The following is a 19,316-nucleotide window of genomic DNA, read 5'->3' as shown; positions in this document are numbered from 1 at the left end:
CGTTTTGATTAGGAAATGAGGGATTTCCAGTAGCAGCTAGAACACAGACCCTACCTCTTGAAACCACAAAATACTGTATGCAGCAAGAAACCAACGTTGCATAATGCACATGATCTTCTAGAGCTGAGAACTGCAAACAATGCTTGGCTGAATGTTTTTATGGTGCTTGGTCATTTCTGGAAATCTGTGCAACAATTAAATGACAAGCGAATAAACTTCTGTAGTTCAGATGAAGTTCAGAAGAAGATAGTGTCTTTGAAGTGTTTTTAGCATGAAATGATTTTTTGGTGGAGGCTGTTCAGAATAATTTGCTTCCTGTTAAGTTCTTTGGGAATCATTTGGTAAGGCTTAAAAGCCGTAGGAATGAACGGCGCTGGTGCTTAACCCCTTGGTTCTCAGCTCTTGTTTATCTAAAGAAACTTGGAAGGTGACTAGAGGTCATTGCAACTTATATGCCTGAGTATTTGTATCAGGAAGCTACGCGGGAAGGAAAAGACCTACAGTCTCTGGGGCAGGTCAGAATCATAAGAACTTTCCAGGTTTTGTGCTTTGGCTAACACCTTTTTTAAGGAAGAGAAAGGGAAGCTTGTTCATGGAAATCTTAGTTTCTTGCATGCATTTGATATGATGAGACTCTTGTGAAAATACCCTGTTATGTAAGGCTTGGATAAAGGCGGTAAGGAGGATATAATCCAGTTAAGAGCCAGAGTGTGTAGTGGTTAGGAGTGGTGGACTCTAATTTGGAGAACTGGTATGATTCCCCGCTCCTCCACATGAAGCCACCTGGGTGACCTTGGGCTAGTCACAGTTCTCTCCAAACTCTCATCTGCAGCTACCTCACAAGGTGTCTGTTGTGGGGAGAGGAGGGGAAGGTGATTGTAAGCCAATTTGATTTTCCTTAAAAAAGGAGAGAAAGTCTGCATATAAAAACCAACTCTTCCTGGAACTTTAAATGCTGGATTGACTATTAAGAATTGAGCAATGGACTCAGTGCCACAGGATAGCAGTACAGCCAACAACATGAAGTTGCTCTTAATGGTATCCCAGAAACTTGGATTAGTGAAAATGCAGCCACTGGGTGTTACCTATTGTGCATGCAATTGCCAATCTTGAAACAGCTGCAAGGGCACTCGGTGTGTTCACAGGTTCGTTCAAGGTCTTGCATCTTATCTGTGAAGACCTTCATGACCTGGGATCTGTGTATCTGAAGGACCCAATCGCTCCTTTTATCAACCTGTCTGCAAAGTGGTGTCCTCACAACCCTTGCTCAGGGCGGTCCCCTCTGCTCACCAAGCGGGGATCTCCTCAATTAGGTCAGCATCGTTTTTGGTTGTGGGTTCTGACCCTTTGCAGTGGCCTGCTAAGAGGAGGTCTGCAGGGCGGCCATCCCTTTGGGTCTTTTGTAAGAAATGAAGAGCAGTTCTCTTTAAGGACCTTTAGCGATTGATGTTCATTCTTGAGATGAATTTATAGCTGGCTTCTGTGATAGTTTCTGATCAGCTGACTCACTGATGGTGTGTGCTACCATAGTTGGGTCCTTGTGGCTTGTACCTGAATGCTGTGGTTTTTTTGCTTGGAGTATGTGGCGAGGCTGTGCATGTGTGTGTTCAGTGGGGAAAGAAATGCATTCTGTAGCGGAATCAGGAGACCGAACATATCTCTAGTCAGTGGTTTAATCAGCCATTATTTATGTTTATTTCATTCGATTTTTATCCCGCTCCTTCCCTGCCAATCAGGGCTCAGGTCAGTTAACCACATAAATACAAAGCATAAAAACAAAAATACAGTCGGACTGTTCTAATCAGACAGTGCCATCCTAAGCAGAGTTGCATCCTTCTAGGTCAGTTGAAGTCAGTTGGCTTAGAGGGGTGTATCTGCTTAGGATGGCACTGTTAATCTATGCATAATATAGTTCTGACATCCTCTGTGGATTAGTCTCTTGAGAGCTACTGTGTTGTAATAGTTAGAATATTAGCATGGGATCTGGGAGACCCACGTTTGAATCCGAAATCTGCCATGGAAACTCAGCGTGGTGTACTGGTTAAGAGCGGTGGACTCTAGTCTGGTGAACCGGGTTCGATTCGCCATTCTTCCACGTGAAGCCTGCTGGGTGACCTTGTCCTAGTCACAATTCTCTCTGAACATTCAGCCCCACTTACCTCACAAGGTGTCTGTTGTGGGGAGAGGAAAAGAAGATGATTGAAAGCTAGTTTGATTCTCCTTAAGTGGTAGAGAAAGTCAGCATATAAAAACCAACACTTCTCCTCACTGGGTGGCTTTGGGCACTCGTACAATCAGCCCAACTTACCTCACAAACTTGTTGCAAGGATAAAAACAGATTGAGAAAATGATCCTATAAGCCACTTTGGGACTCCTTGGGAAGAAAATCAAGGTATAAATAAAGTGATATTATTTTCATCCTATAATGCAGTTTATATTCCACACTATAGCTCGTAGGATGGAAAAGGTCCCTTTTAAAATTTCACTAACTACTTGCCTAACACACAATCCAGTTTAGGCAGGCTTGGTGAAAGTCCAGGGTAGTCATTAGATGTGGGTTACATTATCACAGCACACTAATTCAGCGAGAAGATTTGGCTCTTTAAATGGAAAAAGTAGTTTCGGCATATCTTTGGAGAACATTTTTCCTTCTGGAGTTATTTCAGACCCTTTGTCCCTAGAGACTCCTTTCTTGGCCAGCTTTCTTTTAGAAATTCTGTCTCAAGGCTTTCCAATGAATTCACAAACGACAGAAGATGCATCAATCCCGTCATTTCTCCTGAAGATACCATATTTTTCCGTGTTTAAGACGCCTCTTTGTATAAGACAACCCCTATTTTTTTAACCTAAAATTAAGAAATCGGGTCGTCTTATACATGGGGGCGTGTACAAAATACGGGCGGGGAAGAGAGCGGGGACCATGGAAAGGCCGGTCGCCGGCTGGCCAGGGCGACCACTCTCTTCCCCGCCCGTCAGCTGATGGGCAGGGAAGAGAGCGGGACCATCCATGTATAAGATGACCCCCAATTTATTTCTAAATATTTTTAGAAAAAAAAGATTGTCTTATACACGGAAAAATACGGTACATAGGTCTGGAAGTGGAGAAGCTGGTTGGTATCACTCAGCCTCCAGGCCCCTCCAACTACTCTTCCCTTTTCTCAGCCATACTTTCCAGAGGCCTGGGAAACAAACATAGAGCTGAAAGTGACCTCAAGGGTCATCGTGTTCAACCCCCTGAACAATGCAGCAAATTCACAACTACTTCCCCCCACCACTCCCCAAGTGACCCCTGCTGTATGCCCAGAGGAAAAAAAAACCCTCCAGGATCCCTGGGTCTATTTGGCCTGGAGGGAAATTCTTTCCTGACCCCAAAATAGCGATCAATTGGTATTACCCTGGGCACATAAGAAAGGGCCATGAGAGCTGAGGGCAGGCTCCTCCCTCAGGATTTTCGGGATGTTCAAAAAGCTTGATTTTTGCATCTCCCGCCATTGCTCAAAACCAGGTGGTTCTAGATGGGAGCTTCTAAGCAGCTGTCACAACTGGTCCTTCTCTTACGTTAGATGGGCACCCGTGGATAAAGTCCGAGAGGCCAAGACAGTTATGTTTTTGTTGGCGCCATTGAACATTTTTGTCCTTCAATAGATTTTATAGGGATGTTTTTAACTGTTGTTTTAGATGCTTTTTATTCTGATTTATTATATGCTATATTTTTGTGAGCCACCCTGAGGCCTGCCTCCTGGCTGGGGAGGGTGGGATAGAAGTGTAATAAACTTAATAAAGTACCAGGCATGAATCTGCCAGGGCCAGGCGAAGAACAGAAAGGATGTTCCATTTTTGCTTTTTAATTTACTGCCGTGTGTGTGTAAGAACCCATTTTAGAGTTTTTAACGTGTGTACATTACACAGCTATAATAATTTTATTTAAAACAAAACAAAACAAAACCCTGTTTGCCTTCAGGAGCCAAAGTAGTTTAAAGAAAGGGACCCTTATGAAAGGGCCCAAATAAAGTCCACTGAAATAAGTCAGTGTGTGTGTAAAGTGCCGTCAAGTCGCAGCCGACTTATGGCAACCCCTTTTGGGGGGGGGGTTTCATGGCAAGAGACTAACAGGCCATTTATTCATGGAAGGTTTTGCATTGGATTTGTCACTCTAGAGATGCACATTAATGACTAAACTGAGGCTGTCGTATTTTGGTCACGTCATGAGACGACAAGAGTCACTGGAAAAGACCGTCATGATAGCAAAAGTTGAGGGCAGCAGGAAAAGAGGAAGACCCAACAAGAGATGGATTGACTCAATAAAGGAAGCCACAGCCTTCAATTTGCAAGATCTGAGCAAGGCTGTCAAAGATAGGACATTTTGGAGGACTTTCATTCATAGGGTCGCCATGAGTCGGAAGCGACTTGACGGCACTTAACACACAAATGCACATTTTCCCCATCTGAATTCTCAAAACTGCATGGCGGCTTATCGTTGAGTTTTGAGAATATGGATGGGGGGGAAAGTGCATCTAAAGCGTGGCAAATCCAATGCAAAGCCTTCCATGAATAAACGGCCACAGAGGTGGTTCGCCAGCGCCTTCCTCTGCCCAGCAACCCTGGTCTTCCTCGGTGGTCTCCCATCCAAATCCTAACCAGGGCCGACCCTGCTCAGCTTCTGAGATCTGACGAGATCAGGCTAGCCTGGGCCATCCAGGTGAGGGCTCCCCCCGCCCATAGTCTCCTCTAAATAAAACAGATGTTGACAGGTGGTTTGCCAGTGCCTTCCTCTGCACAGCAACCCTGGTATTCCTTGGTGGTCTCCCATCCAAATCCTAACCAGGGCTGACCCTGCTCAGCTTCTGAGATCTGACGAGATCAGGCTAGCCTGGGCCATCCAGGTGAGGGCTCCCCCCGCCCATAGTCTCCTCTAAATAAAACAGATGTTGACAGGTGGTTTGCCAGCGCCTTCCTCTGCCCAGCAACCCTGGTGTTCCTCGGTGGTCTCCCATCCAAATCCTAACCAGGGCTGACCCTGCTCAGCTTCTGAGATCTGACGAGATCAGGCTAGCCTGGGCCAGCCAGGTGAGGGCTCCCCCCGCCCATAGTCTCCTCTAAATAAAACAGATGTTGACAGGTGGTTTGGCATTGCCTGCCTCTGTGTAGCTACCCTGGACTTCCTTGGCGGTCTCCCATCCAAATCCTAACCAGGGCCGACCCCGCTTAGCTTCTGAGACCTGACGCGCTCAGGCGAGCCTGGGGCCATCCAGGTCAAGCCAGCGCTCGGCGCCCCCAAATCAGCCCTGCCTCTGTTTGGAGGTTCTCAAGTCAATAACGTGATTTTACTTTTTTTTAACGTGTCCTTTGCTTTTAAAAAGTAAGGGGGGGGGGAAAAAAAGGAGGTCCCGAATGGGCTGAGGCAGACAGGCGGCCTGAGGGTGGGTAACCCCCTCCCTGCAGAGCGCCTCCCTGGGCCCAAACACCGCTCGCCTCGCCGCGCCGCGCCCCAATCCGGAACTGCCGGAGCTGAAGCGGGCCTCGCGGCTGCCGCGCCGGGAGTCGCGCGCGGTCCGCGCTGTGCCGGCAGGGCTGCGTGCCGCGCCTTCGGCCGCCCTCCCAACCACCCACCCAGGCGGAGGCGGCACCAGGGCGGCGGAAGGCGCGCGGGAGCCCTGCCGGGGAAGCCGCCGCCCTCCTGAACCGGCCGGCCCAGCGCGCTGATTAAGGCCGGCGCGGGAAGGAAGGCCGGGCCTCCCTCCCTCGCTCGCTCCCGCTGGCCGTTGGTGCCGTTGGTCCCCGTCGACGCGCCAGGAAACCCCGCGCCGGGGACACCGAGGCGGCCGTTGCTCTTCACAGCCCTCAGCCCGGGGTCGTCGTCGTCCTCCTCCTCCTCCTGTCTCCACGTGCCTTCGGCGGCTTTTGCAGGTAGGCCGGCCGGCCGGCCGGGGCTCCTTGGATTAGGTTGTGGGTGTGAAGTGCCGTCAAGTCGCAGCCGACTTGTGGCGGGCGACCCCCTTACGGGGTTTTCATGGCGAGAGACGAACAGAGGTGGTTTTGCCAGGGCCTTCCTCCGTTATAAATACCGATCATAGAATGGAGTGTGGTGCGTCAGATTGTTTATTGGACTGCCTCTCTTTTTTTTTTCTTTAAAGAAATGCATAGTATATAAAAAACCCATTTACCGATTTTTGTAAAAAAAAAAGCTTTTCAGTGTACCAGCGTTTCAATACAACAATCATTCATAAGCTCCTTGCCATGCTGCAAAGCATACAATTTTGAATTCCTGTGTGTGTGTGTAAAGTGCCATCAAGTCGCAGCTGACTTATGGCAACCCCTTATGGGGTTTTCATGGCAAGAGACTAACAGGTGGTTTGCCAGTGCCTTCCTCTGCACAACAACCCTGGTCTTCCTTGGCGGTGTCCCATCCAAATCCTAACCAGGGCCGACCCTGCTTAGCTTCTGAGATCTGACGAGATCAGGCTAGCCTGGGCCATCCAGGTCAGGGCAGCCGACTTATGGCGACCCCTTTTTGGGGTTTTCATGGCAAGAGACTAACAGAGGTGGTTTGCCAGCGCCTTCCTCTGCACAGCAACCCTGGTATTCCTTGGTGGTCTCCCATCCAAATACTAACCAGGGCCGACCCTGCTCAGCTTCTGAGATCTGACGAGATCAGGCTAGCCTGGGCCATCCAGGTCAGGGCAGATAACTATATAGAGATATAGATAACTGTATACATATAGTAATAGAAATGAAAGACAGACTAGGTCTTTTGTGCCCTAGGCAAGGCTAGCTACTTGTGCTCGCCCCCCCCCCAACACCATTGCTAACCAATTTTCAAAAACAGGTGTCTTGTGCGAAAAATAAAAGCGCAAAACTTCAAGACGCTCTAATGAATCATATTCCATAGCGCTGTTGTGGTGCTTATCTTGAAATAAAAATATATGAAGGCGCTGGGTATGTTTAGGCTGTGCCCGAGAGGAGAAGGCTGAGAGGGGATGTGATAACCGTCTTCAAGTACTTGAAGGGCTGTCGTATAGAGCAAAGAAACTGGGTTGTGACCCCATATGGGGTCGTGTGACTGAATGTGGGGGGGGGTCGCGAAAAAATTGGCAACAATAAATGGTAAAATTATACGTATACCAAAGGATTGTTTTTAAATAAATTTCTTTGTGATTTGTTATCAGTAAATGTTTGATTTGTAGACCTATTTTGCATACCTAGATACCCGGGGTCTCGTAAAAAATTCTCGGGTGAAAAGAGCTCGTGATTGGAAAAAGTTTAAGAAGCCCTGATACAGAGGATGATGCCGAGATGTTTTCTGTTGCCCAAGAAGGTCGGACCTTGCATGGCAAGGTGACGGCTAAACTCTGGCCTCTCCTTGATATTTTGGCTTTCTATTTAGGACAAAGATTCCCTCAGTTGCATCACCCCCAACACCACCTGGGGCTAGAGTTGCCAACTCTGGGTTTGGAAGTAGAAGAAGAGGTTTTATACCCCACTTTTCTCTGCTGTAAGGAATCTCAAAGAGGCTTACAATTGCCTTCCCTTCCCCCTCCCACAAGAGGCACCTTGTGAAGTAGGTAAGGCTGAGAGAGTCACCCCACAGGCTTCATGTGGGGGTTTGGGAAAGAGAACCCTGTTCTCCAGATTAGAGTCTGCCACTCTTAACTGCTACACCATGCTGGAGATTTGAGGGTGGAGCCGGGAGAGTGGGGTTTAGGTACGGGAGGGACCTTGGAAAGATATGATGCCATCCAGTCCATTTTCTACAGCAGCCATTTTCTTCAAGACAACTTGGATAAGCATTTTAAATAAATAAATAAATAAATAATAAGTAGGTGATTTATGTTTAGTTAGTTAAATTGTGCAACTCCTTGCCCCAGGATGTGGTGATGGCTGCCAACGTGGAAGGCTTTAAGAGGTGAGTGGACATGTTCATGAAGGACAGGGCTATTCATGGCTACTTGTCAAAATGGATACTAGTCATAATGCATATCTATTCTCCCTAGTACCAGAGGAGCATGCCTATTTTATTAGGTGCTGTGGAATACAGGCAGGATGCTGCTGCTGCAGTCGTCTTGTTTGTGGGCTTCCTAGAGGCACCTGGTTGGCTGCTGTGTGAACAGACTGCTGGACTTGATGGGCCTTGGTCTGATCCAGCATGGCCTTTCCTATATAGGCTGGAGATCAGTTATAATTCCAGGAGATCTCCTGCCCCCACCTGCAAGTTGAAATTAGGTGCAACGATTTGCAACCTCATATGTCATTTAGGCATTTGTGAAGTAACAAATGACCAATTATACTATGCAATGAGGACATAACTGTGTCATTGGTTTTTGTCAATCTAGGTTTAGCCATAGTGGCTGCATAAGTTTGATTTATTCCCACCTGGAAGTAGGTAACCCTACCTGGGCCCAACCCAAACATATCACAAAAAAACCAGATAGTCCAGGCTCCATGGGCCCCTATGAGCTCCAGAATCCCCCCCCCTTTGATGGGCTTGCCCAGTGGTGCTCCTTACTTAACTTGTTAAGTGCTAAGTAATGCTGTGCTAGCATTGATTTCCTCCTGTTTTTTTTCCTCTGTCAGGATCTAATGGCTCCTGGCAGACCTTCAGCGAAGAAGACGACAGAGGATCAGTCTTCAAAGTAAGAACTCAATCCAATGGTAGTCAGGGTGAGGGATAAGTTGGAGGTGAGGGCGGGGGATGGAAGCAGCTCTTCTTTAACCTATCAACAGAGTGGTATCCCCAACAGATAGGATGTTAGGCATTAATCCTTCCTTACCATGTTGTCTGTTTTTTTTTTTTTTACTGCTGCTTCCCCCCCCCCCTCGTCAAGTCACAGCTCACTTACAGTGATGCCATAGGGCAGGGGTGCCAAGTCAAAGTCCAATGTATTTATTACGGTCCACGACGAGCAAATAGGGCAGGGGTGTCTAGCATAAGGCCCACGGGCCAGATCTGGCCCCTTGAGAGCTCTTATCCGGCCCGCGAGCCAGCCAAGGCAGCCACCCCCCACCCCCCACTCTCGATCTGGACAGGCAAGGTATGGCTCGGCCCAACCAAGTGGCATTTATGTCATATCCAGCCCTTGTAACAATTGGGTTCGACACCCCTGCCGTAGGCAAGAGACAAGCGGACTTCCTTGGTGGTCTCCCATCCAAGTACTAACCAGGGCCGACCCTGCTTAGCTTCTGAGATCTGGAGAGATCATGATAACCTGAGCTATCACTTAGCATATTTGTTTTATTTTAGGTCACTGAAACAGAATCTAAATACCACCGCAAAACTTTGCATGTCATTTTTGTGTGCTTTGGGAATCCAGCATCCTTATATGTGAGGGAGTGATGTAGGTCAGAAATATCCCTGGCTCCTTTCAGCATCCAGAGCCCAATGAATATGGAGTTTGTCCACATGAGAATGCACACAATGATAATATGTCATTGACATGTCAGAGTTTTCAAGTCTGGAAGCCAAATTTCTAATTGATCCAAGACTGCACTGTGTGCCATGTGAAAGTGTAACAGTTTCTGTACTGTGAATTCATATTGTTATTTTCTCTGGCAGAGAAGAAACTATCCGCATTCCCAATCCTCACCTTGAGAAGATAAAAGAGGACATTCTGTATCACTTCGCTCTTGGCACGGGGACCCATGATTTCCCTGCCTTGTTTGGAGATGTAAAAGTAAGAAAATAAATATACTGTAATTCCATAGGATTCAAAATAAGCATTGCTTATTGTGACCCTCTGTCATCCAGCAGTTTTTATATCTATTTCCCATGTGTGCCCTCTGCCTTTGAATACTTAAATTTCCAGATAGGGGACACACTTCTCCCCAACAGGTTTTTTTGCAGACTTGGGGGACCCCCTGGGACTGCAGAAAAATCCAAAAAGTCTTTTAAAAGAAATGGGGTTTAAATCCCCCCAAAACCAAATAAGCATTGTCTGCATATGCGGTGGCGGAAACCGTCTGCGGCGGGGGAGCCTGGGAGATGATCCGTGGCACCTGGCCCTGGGAGCTGGTGGGCCCATCGCTGTAAGTTAAGTGATGGGAGGGGGAGAGGAAGAAGAGTTGGTTTTTATATGCCGACTTTCTCTACCACTTAATGGAGACTCAAACCGGCTTACAATCACCTTCCCTTCCCCTCCCCACAACAGACACCCTGTGAGGTAGGTGGGGCTGAGAGAGCTTTAAGAAAGCTGTGACTAGCCCAAGGTTACCCAGCTGGCTTCATGTGTAGAAGTGGGGAAACCAACCCGGTTCACCAGATTAGCGTCCGCTGCTCATGTGGAGGAATGGGGAATCAAACCCAGTTCTCCAGATCAGAGTCCACAGCTCCAAACCACCGCTCTTAACCACTACACCATGCTGGGAAATGGAATTGAGGTCTGGAGCAGCAATGGCGGGGGGGGGGAGAGATGGGAGTCCTCCCACAAGTTTCATGGGCCCCCACTTGTATGTTTGATTTCTAAATGTTAGGAATGAATGAAAGAATGGGTTGCTCTGTAGCTCTCCTCATTTTTTCTGCAATATCAAAGGACGTCTTAAGCCTAAAGGAGGAGGCTCGCTCGGTTGACCCTAGGGGCACCTTTGGAATTCTGACACAGGGTGGAGGGCAGAACCACAAAATGGCTGCCACAGGAGGCGGAGCCATCTGCAAAATGGCTGCCACAGGAGGCAGAGCCATCTGCAAAATGTCAGGGACTGAGGGTTATGCTTAACTGTAATATTAACTTCACCATTTCCAGGCAAAAGCTCTGTTTAACAGGATGCCTCTTAAAATGAATGTATTGTTTTAAAGTATTTTCTTGTATACAGACAGCTTGCTTTCAATCACACAGTGACTATCCTTGTGGTGTGATGGTAGCTGATGCCAAAGCAACATTTTAAAAAACTGCACAGCCAATCAGCAGCCCATCTGGCTTCACCAACTTTCTAAAACTGCTTGGCAGGTGCCACATTGTGACCCCTGGCTTAAGTGCTCTTATGGTTAAGACATTTTGCTTGACTTTCAACCCCAATCTGATTTCCTGAAGTCTGATCTCATTTGTTTCTTGTTCCAGCCACAACAGATAAGATGAGACCAAATAAAAAATATACATAATAAAAGGGTAATGACTATATATCATTGTACAGTTTAGGAAGTGTCGACGTAGCCCTTGATTTTGCCTGTTTTTGTTTTCTCTGTTAAATATAATGCCATTTATTCAACCGTCTTTTATGCATGGCAGTTTTACTCGCCATCACTCCTCCGACAACTGCGGGTCTTTGTTTTGATTATGCATGCTGTTTCCGACCATCAGAGGTCGCCTCGCTCTCCCCCTGCGTTTCTCCGCATGTTGCCCGCATTTTCAAATTCTAGGCGAAACAGGTCCCTGAAAAAGCGGGCAAAACGCAGGGAAATGCAGGGGTAGAGTGAGTTAAAACAAAGACCTGAAATCGTTGGCGGGGTGACCGCGAGGGAAACAGCCAGGCATAAAAGGCCAACGTTCTCAACAGGCAGCCCCGCTATGGGAGAGAAGATGCAGAAAGCAGCCAGGGGGGAGAGGAGCACCTCTGTTTTTCCCTTCCTCACCCTCACTCCTTCCTCCACCCTTCCTTCCCCACCCACTGCCTCAGCCCCTACCAGCAAAAGAAGGCAAGCAAGTGGGGGCAGCCGTGAGAAGAAGGTAATGACCACCCCCCGCCGTGAATTGCTTGGGGTTCCATGCCTTCCCCTTGTTATTCTCCCAACACACCATCTTCTCAGTTAGATGCTGAATTTCTTGGCATTCAGACCAAAAATAGTTGCCTGGTGGTGCTGGAAAGTGCCTTCAGGTCCCAGCCGACTTAGGGTGCCCCCATAGAGTTTTCAAGGCAAGAGATATTCAGAAGTAGTTTGCCGTTGCCTGCCTCGGCGTCAGGACCCTGGCATTCCTTGGTCGTCTCCAATCCAAGCACTAACCAGGGCCGACCCTGCTTAATATCTGAGATCTGACTAGATTGGGCTAGCCTGGGCCATCCAGGTCCAGGCAAGCAGCTAACCAGGGTGGTTTGCCATTGCTGGTCTTTGCAGAGCATCTCTGGACTTCCTTGGTGGTCTCCCATCCAAGTACTCACCAGGGCTGACCCCGCTTAGCTTCTAAGACCTGATGAGGATGGTTGCTTATCCCTTCTCTAACTAGAGTTGCTTGGAGGGGCTTTTTGCTTGCCAAGTGTGTGCTAGACTGCTGAATTATGGCTAGGGTTGCCAAACTCCAGGTTGTGGCTGAAGATCTCCTGCTATTACATCAGATCATCAGAACAGAGATCAGTTCACCTGGAGAAAAGAGCTGCTTTGGAAGATGGGCTCTATGGCATTATACCCATTGAAGACCCTCCCTCATCCCACCCTCCTCAGGCTCCACCCCCAAAATCTCCAGGTGTTTCCCAACCCAGAGCTGGCAACCCTAATTATGGCTGATCTTTGCTGTGGTTATTTACATGCTGTTATGAAAGCATTGCCCTGTCCTCGATGGCCCAGGCTAGCCTGATCTCATCAGATCTTGGAAGATAAGCAGGGTCGACCTTGGTTAGTACTTGGATGGGAGACCACCAAGGAAGTCCATGGTCCCTATGCAGAGGCAGGCATTGGCAAACCACCTCTGTTCGTCTCTTGCCTTGAAAACCCTATTGCTGCGACGGGGTGACAAAAAAATAAATACATAAATTTAAAAAAAGAAAGCTGTGCTCCGTTACACAATTGCAATGGAAATAAATGAGGTTGGAAATAATTTTGGCGAAGTTAATTTTTTTATGCCATTCTAGGTCTGAGTCTTAACACACTCCAATAGACTCATAGCATCCTAATGGTTTCACTCTCTTGATTTATTCCTCCCCTTTGCTAGTTTGTATGTGTCGGAGGAAGTCCTTCTCGGATGAAGAATTTCATCTCCTTCATTGCAGAAGACCTGGGAATCGGCAGCCCTGGTTGTGACCATCCCAATATCTGTGCCGGAACAGATCGGTATGCCATGTATAAAGTAGGCCCTGTGCTGTCGGTCAGTGTAAGTAGACTAAAGATTCATATCTATGTAGTGGCTGTGTCAATCAAAAACATGCCCATCTTTAGTTTGAGAAGAGGGAACAATGATAATTTTGTTCTTAAGAAAAAACTGTGACTGAATCGTCTGCTTTAACAAATGTGTCTGAAAGGACACAGATAATGGTATTGTATTTCATTATTTACTTAATTACTTACTTCACTTTTAACCTGCTTTTCTCCCCAAAGGGGACCCAAAGCAGCTTACATTGTTCTCCTTTCCTCGATTTTATCCTCACAACAAGAGCCCTGTGAGGTAGGTTAGGCTGAGAGTATGTGACTGGCCCAAGGTCACCCAGCAGGTTTCCATTGGAGAGCAGGTATTCAAACCTGGGTCTCCCACACCTTAGTCCAACACTCGAACCGCTACACCACACTTACGGTTGCCACCTGTGGGTTGGGAAATTCCTGGATATTTGGTGGCAGATCCTGTGGGCAGTGAGGTTTGGGGAGGGACCTCAGCATGGTGTAATGCCATACTGTCCATCCTCTAAAGCAGCCATTTTCTCCAGGGGAACTGATCTCTGTAGTCTGGAGAGAAGTTGTAATTCCAAGGGATCTCCAGGCCCCACCTGGAGGTTGGCAGCCTGTATGTTAGTATTCATCGTAGGTCTTTGGACTTGGTTATTTTTGTTCATTTCAGCATGGAATGGGCATCCCTTCGATTGCCATCATGTTGCACGAACTGATCAAGCTCCTGTATTATTCCAAGTGCTCCAACGTAATCATTGTTCGCATCGGCACATCAGGTGGAATAGGTATTTCTCCAAAGCCTTCTTCTTTAACATAAAAAGTCATTTACGCATATTGGCTTGCAATAACGAAATGGAATTGTGAAAAGTAGGGGCCTTCCCCATCTCTTATTTTAAATGTAGGCTTGGAGCCCGGCTCTGTCATGATCACAAAGCAGTCTGTTGATGCCACCTTCAAACCTCAATTGGAACAGGTTATCCTGGGGAAGTCTGTATTTCGCAGTACAGGCCTAGACGAGAAACTGGCGGAAGAGCTGATGGAGTGTGGCAAGGAACTGAACCAGTTCAATGCCGTCACTGGGAACACGATGTGCACCCTGGATTTCTATGAAGGTAAGGCGGCTGCCATGCAAACCCATTGATCTGCCTCTTCACATGAACGGTTTTGCCTGCAAACAAAACATCTGGATGACCAGATGTTGAGCTAAAGATCTTCTGTTTGTGTAGGTTTAAATTAACACAAAATGATATCGAAAAACCTTTAAATCGGAATATCTGCATCACTAAATACAGAAAGGGTGGGTCCCTCTTAGGCCATTTGAGAATTTGGATGGGGAAAATGTGTATCCGGACAGTGGCAAATCCAAGGCAAAACCTCCCATTCATAAATGACCATAGCCTCAGGCCTCATTCAAACAAAGACTGGCACATTTAAGGGACAGCTTTATTTCACAATGTGCCATTTTAGGTGGGTCAATTGCTTCCCCATAAAAAAAGTACAAGGCTAGCATATGAGGAGAGAGCTAGTGTAGGTCCTTTCTCCCTGATACCTGATTTCACAGCAAATTTGTTAAGGCAAGTTTGGTTGAGCACACTACTCAGCTTTCTGGTGGTTAGTGTAGAGCAGGGGTACCTAACGTAGTGCCCATGGGCGCCATGGCATCCACTGACAGTCCTTGCAGCCAACAAGTATTTTTAGAAAGTGGGTGGGGCCAGGTAGGGCTCTTGCCCAGTAGTGCTTCTGATTGGCTATGCAGATTAAAATAGCATTGTTTCAGCAGCAGCTGTCACCAAAGTGTTTATTTTATTTTATCTCTTCATTTCTAGTTTTTTTAAAAAATACCCCTCTTCTTCCCTGCATTTGGGCTTCTTCTGTGTGTGTGGCTCAGCTTCCCGTGGCAGCCATTTTGTGGTTGGCTCCACCTCCTGTGGCAGCCATTTTGTGCCCACCACCCTGTGTCAGAATTTCAAAGGTGCCTTCAGGCTGGCAAAGGTTGGGGACCCCTTGTGTAGAGGCTTCAATACCTGTATAAAAATTTGGATTTCCTGCATTCTCATAGGCCAGGCTCGCCTTGACGGTGCCATCTGCTCGTACAGCGAAGAAGAGAAACTGGAGTATCTGAAATCAGCTTATGCTGCTGGAGTGAGGAATATTGAGATGGAATCGTCTGTTTTTGCAGCCATGTGTAATCTTAGTGGTCTCAGAGGTAATGGCATGTTCGCAACCTTATTTAATACTTCTGTTTCCTATATATTTAATTTAGGGGTTGTAATGACAAGCAACAGGACATTTATTACACTGCTTTCCAGGACAGGTCGAGTATCCCTTATCTGGAAATTCAATACTGACCCAAAAATCCAGACATTTTGAGCCGGCATGTAGGCGTCACTCACAGGCCCTCAGTAGCATGCCAGTTTGTTTTCTGATGGTTCAATGTACACAAAATTATTTAAAATATTGTTTATACACATAGCCTGAATGTAATTTTAAAGTGTATATAAAATATATATAAAACATAAATGAATTTCGTGTTTAGACTTGGGTCCCATCCCCAAGATATCTCATTATGTATATGCAAATATTCCAAAATACGGAAAGATCCGAAATACAAACCACTCCTGGTCCCAAGCAGTCCGGATAAGGGATATTCAACCTGTGCATACTTTTCAGCGTTTTAATACAGTATAATTTTTTTTAGGAATTGCTGGTTTCAGAAAGATTTAGGTTGTACAGTGTAAAACATGCAGAAACCAAAGACAAGAAGCCCGGTGGCATTTAAAAAGAGCATGATTCCCACCCATGCAATTAAAAAGGCATGGGCATTTTCATTCTGTACCAAGGAACCCTTTCCACTCTAACCTCTCTGCTCAACACTCTTTGCATATCTGCCAGTGAACCCTCATGGGTGTGATTCTGGGGCATGTTCTAGGTCACAGACCCCAAACATTTTGAGCCTATGGGCAATTTGGAATTTTGACACAGTATGGTGGGCACAGCAGGAAAATGGCTGCCACAAAATGGCTGCCACAGAAGGTGGAGCCAGCCACAAAATTATTGCCACAGCTTAACGTCAGTACCACAGTGCAGATCTGTGTGCTGTGGTGGCAGCTGCTGCCAAGCAACATTTTCTTTTCCTTTATCCCTTAGAAGCTCCTTGATCCATTGATCTTGAGCTGCATAGTTTTAATGCTAGTGTTTGGGGGATATAAGGGCAGAGATAAATTTTGCCACTGCCAGTGTAGCCTTGGGATCCCTATAACATAATAAAAAAGGCATTATATCAGACAAAGAGGCATTAGATTTATCTATTAAAAGGAGATATAACCTAAGATCCTCGTAGAAACTACATTCCAAGAGCACATGAGCTAGTGAGTCAATTGAACCAGAAGAGCACGGACAAGTCCTTTCTGAATATGGTAAGTTCAAAATTCTGCCATGCATACCCATAGAAGGGTTAGCTTTTAATCTAGCTAGAAAGAAGGCTCTAGAGAGAGACGAGGAATTGTCAAGAAATAGGTATAGGCAGGCAAACCAGGGGGTCGAATTATTTTGAAAAAATGAGAAGAGCAAACACGACGAGCATGAAAAGATGTGCTAACACAGTCAACCTCTTTAATACACTTCTTTAATTAAAGCAAAAGCTTCTGTTTTCCCTAGACCTCTTATCCCACAAGATGCCCATCCATGACAGTTTCTCATCAGAGATTTTTTGCCATGAAGATCTATACGAGTCATGCTTCACAGAAACTAAATACCCCTCAGTACTGAAAAACAGCTTAAGTTGTAGCTTAAATGCAAACAACCATGCCCTAGCTTCAAGAGACATTTGGCCAAACTCAGAGCGAAGGGTAACACTGGCAACTCATTGTGGGGCATTTAACAGTTTCCGTAAAAACTGAAGCAATTGTTGATCTATGGACTCATTAACAGCAGTTATCCAGATGGCAGCACCAAAAAGAATAATTGGAATAATTTTTAAGTTAAAAACTTGAATGGCCCCTGGAATATATTTTCCACCTTTAGTATAGAAAAAGTTAACAGTAGCCCAATCCCAGGTTTAATTTTGTGAAATACCGCTTTTTGATGGACATTCCAGTTTAAATTATAAGAAAAAAAATACCAAGATACACGAACTCCTTGACTTGATCAACAGCAAAGCTGTCTAATACCCAATGGAAGGAAGGCAGTTTTCTCAGAGAAAATCATAATCTTTGATTTATGATGGTTTATTTTAAGATCTTCCCTAGAGCAGTACTCAGAAAACGTTTGTAGAGATCTTTTCAAACCAATTCTTGTGCGGGACAGAAGAACTGCATCATTGGCATAAAGTAGGATTGGGATACTCCAACTTGCAAACTTTGGAGGGTGACAGGACTATGAAAAGTTCATTGCCATATTATTCAGGTATAAGTTAAACAAAAGAGGAGTGAGGCGGCAAACTTGTCTAACTCGTTTGACCAAATCGAAGGGCTCAGTTAATTCTCAGCAAACCTGAGCTGTAAGAGTAATATGAAATTGCTGTAAAAGCCATAATCTCCTATCCATTCTAGAATCCTATCCATACCAGACTCTCTCCCTAGGAATGGCAGCAAAGGCTCCCTTGAGATCCATAAAACCAGCATAAAGGGTGAAAAAGCAACATTTAGAAAAATCTGCATAGCCAATCAGAAGCCTTGCTGGGCAAAAGCCCTACCAGGCTCCACCAGCTTTTTAAAAACACTTGGCAGGTGCCTGAAAACGTGTGGGCACTACATTAGGGACCCGTGTTCTAGGTCATACGGGGCATCATCCAGTACTAGCCCAAGGTCATATCACAGTTCTCTCCAAACTCTCACAGCCCCACCTACCTCACAAGGTGTCTGTTGTGGGGAGAGATTGTAAGCCAGTTCGATTCTCCCTAAAAGGTAGGAAAAGTTGGCATATAAAAACCAACTTTTCTTCTTCTTTGCCTTACATGGTTTCTGTATATTCAGGTACCCTGATCCTCAACAAAGCCTTTTTGAGTGGTCAAAGAGGGACTCCTCCTTTTCCCCCTGAAAAGCTGGTGGGGTCCATCCCAATGTCATTCTATCAGTCTTAATTTTGAAGTAAATGTTTTTGGGTCTCTACTTTTGTTTTATGAATTCCAAGGTGCTGTGGTATGTGTCACACTTCTGAACCGGCTAGAAGGCGACCAGGTCACCGCACCTCATGAAGTCCTGAAGGAGTACCAGACAAGACCACAGAAGTTGGTGGGACACTTCATCAAGAAACGTCTTGGGAAACAGTGACCTCTTCCCCTTACTTTGTACTGTCAATAGAAGGCCAGTGCTTCATAATGACAAGGGAATTTATAATTATCCTCAACATAACAGAACAAAGTTCAGTTCTGTTCTCCCCTAATCTTCCAGAGCAGTATGCTATGATTCCAACCCTCAATTGCAGTCACATTTAATGAGCATATGAGCATTATTTTCCATTCAGTATGTCTTATAACATTTATATGCGATTAACTGAGAAAATTCCAAATGAGTAGCCATGTTAGTCTAGTAGTAGTAAAATGAGAGGTACTGACACTTCAGAGCAGGGGTGTCAAATATAAGGCTCACGGGTTGGATCCGGCCCCTTGAGAGTTCTTATCCGGCTCGCGAGCCAGCCAAGGCAGCCACCCCTCCCCCACTCTCAATCTGGGCTGGCGAGGCATGGCCCGGACTGACCGAGTGACATTTATGTCATATCCCGCCCTCATAACAATTGAGTTTGAAACCCCTGCTTTAGAGAGTAACATGATTTATTCCAACACAATTTTATGCTGGAATAAATTCGGTTAGTCTCTGAGGTGACAATGGCCTGTTTTTTTAATTAATGGGGAAAAACTGTGGTGATGTATAAAAACACATACTCCAGTGCTGCTGTTCCTGACAAACTAGAGAGCCATCCAGTCATAGGCCTTGATCCAACTGAAGTAAACCATGTCTCATTTATTTGTTTTAAAAATGGGTATGTGACCTGTCGGTCCTAGGGGACACTCAGGGATGTTTTCAGTGCATGAAAGCACAATCAATATAAGACAACCTAGACAGCAGTAATAAGAATAGCCGCAATAAAATCAACAGCAAAAAAATGGAAGTTAATTAAAAATTACAGCACTAAGAACATTTTTTTAAAGTTAGCAAGCAGAACTTTGATGCCTAAAAGATAAGGTTGCTTTCACATGGAACACTTAGTCCTGGCCTCCCCGGGCAGTTTGTGTTTGGGCTTTTTGGATGACGTCGTCAAGCATTTGCTCACCATCTGGGTTTCCCTCAGCTTTGCTGCC

General features: G+C 46.0%; 1 protein-coding gene across 1 annotated transcript; it reads left to right on the top strand.

Annotated features, from left to right (window-relative positions):
- Nucleotides 1-981: 981 nt before the first annotated feature.
- Nucleotides 982-18,341, top strand: UPP1 (uridine phosphorylase 1). Its single transcript, XM_056857875.1, is given in 10 exon segments — nt 982-1,038; nt 5,443-5,641; nt 5,794-5,907; nt 8,572-8,630; nt 9,025-9,029; nt 9,551-9,668; nt 12,852-13,010; nt 13,689-14,130; nt 15,078-15,224; nt 18,149-18,341. Coding segments are annotated over 10 exon segments (1,440 nt in total). The 3' UTR covers nt 18,289-18,341.
- Nucleotides 18,342-19,316: the final 975 nt, after the last annotated feature.

The sequence above is a fragment of the Euleptes europaea genome, chromosome 11, assembly GCF_029931775.1.
Source record: "Euleptes europaea isolate rEulEur1 chromosome 11, rEulEur1.hap1, whole genome shotgun sequence".
Lineage (NCBI taxonomy): Eukaryota > Metazoa > Chordata > Lepidosauria > Squamata > Sphaerodactylidae > Euleptes > Euleptes europaea.
The sequence above is the reverse complement of the archived record's forward strand: the minus strand, read 5'-3'. Positions and strand labels throughout refer to the sequence as shown.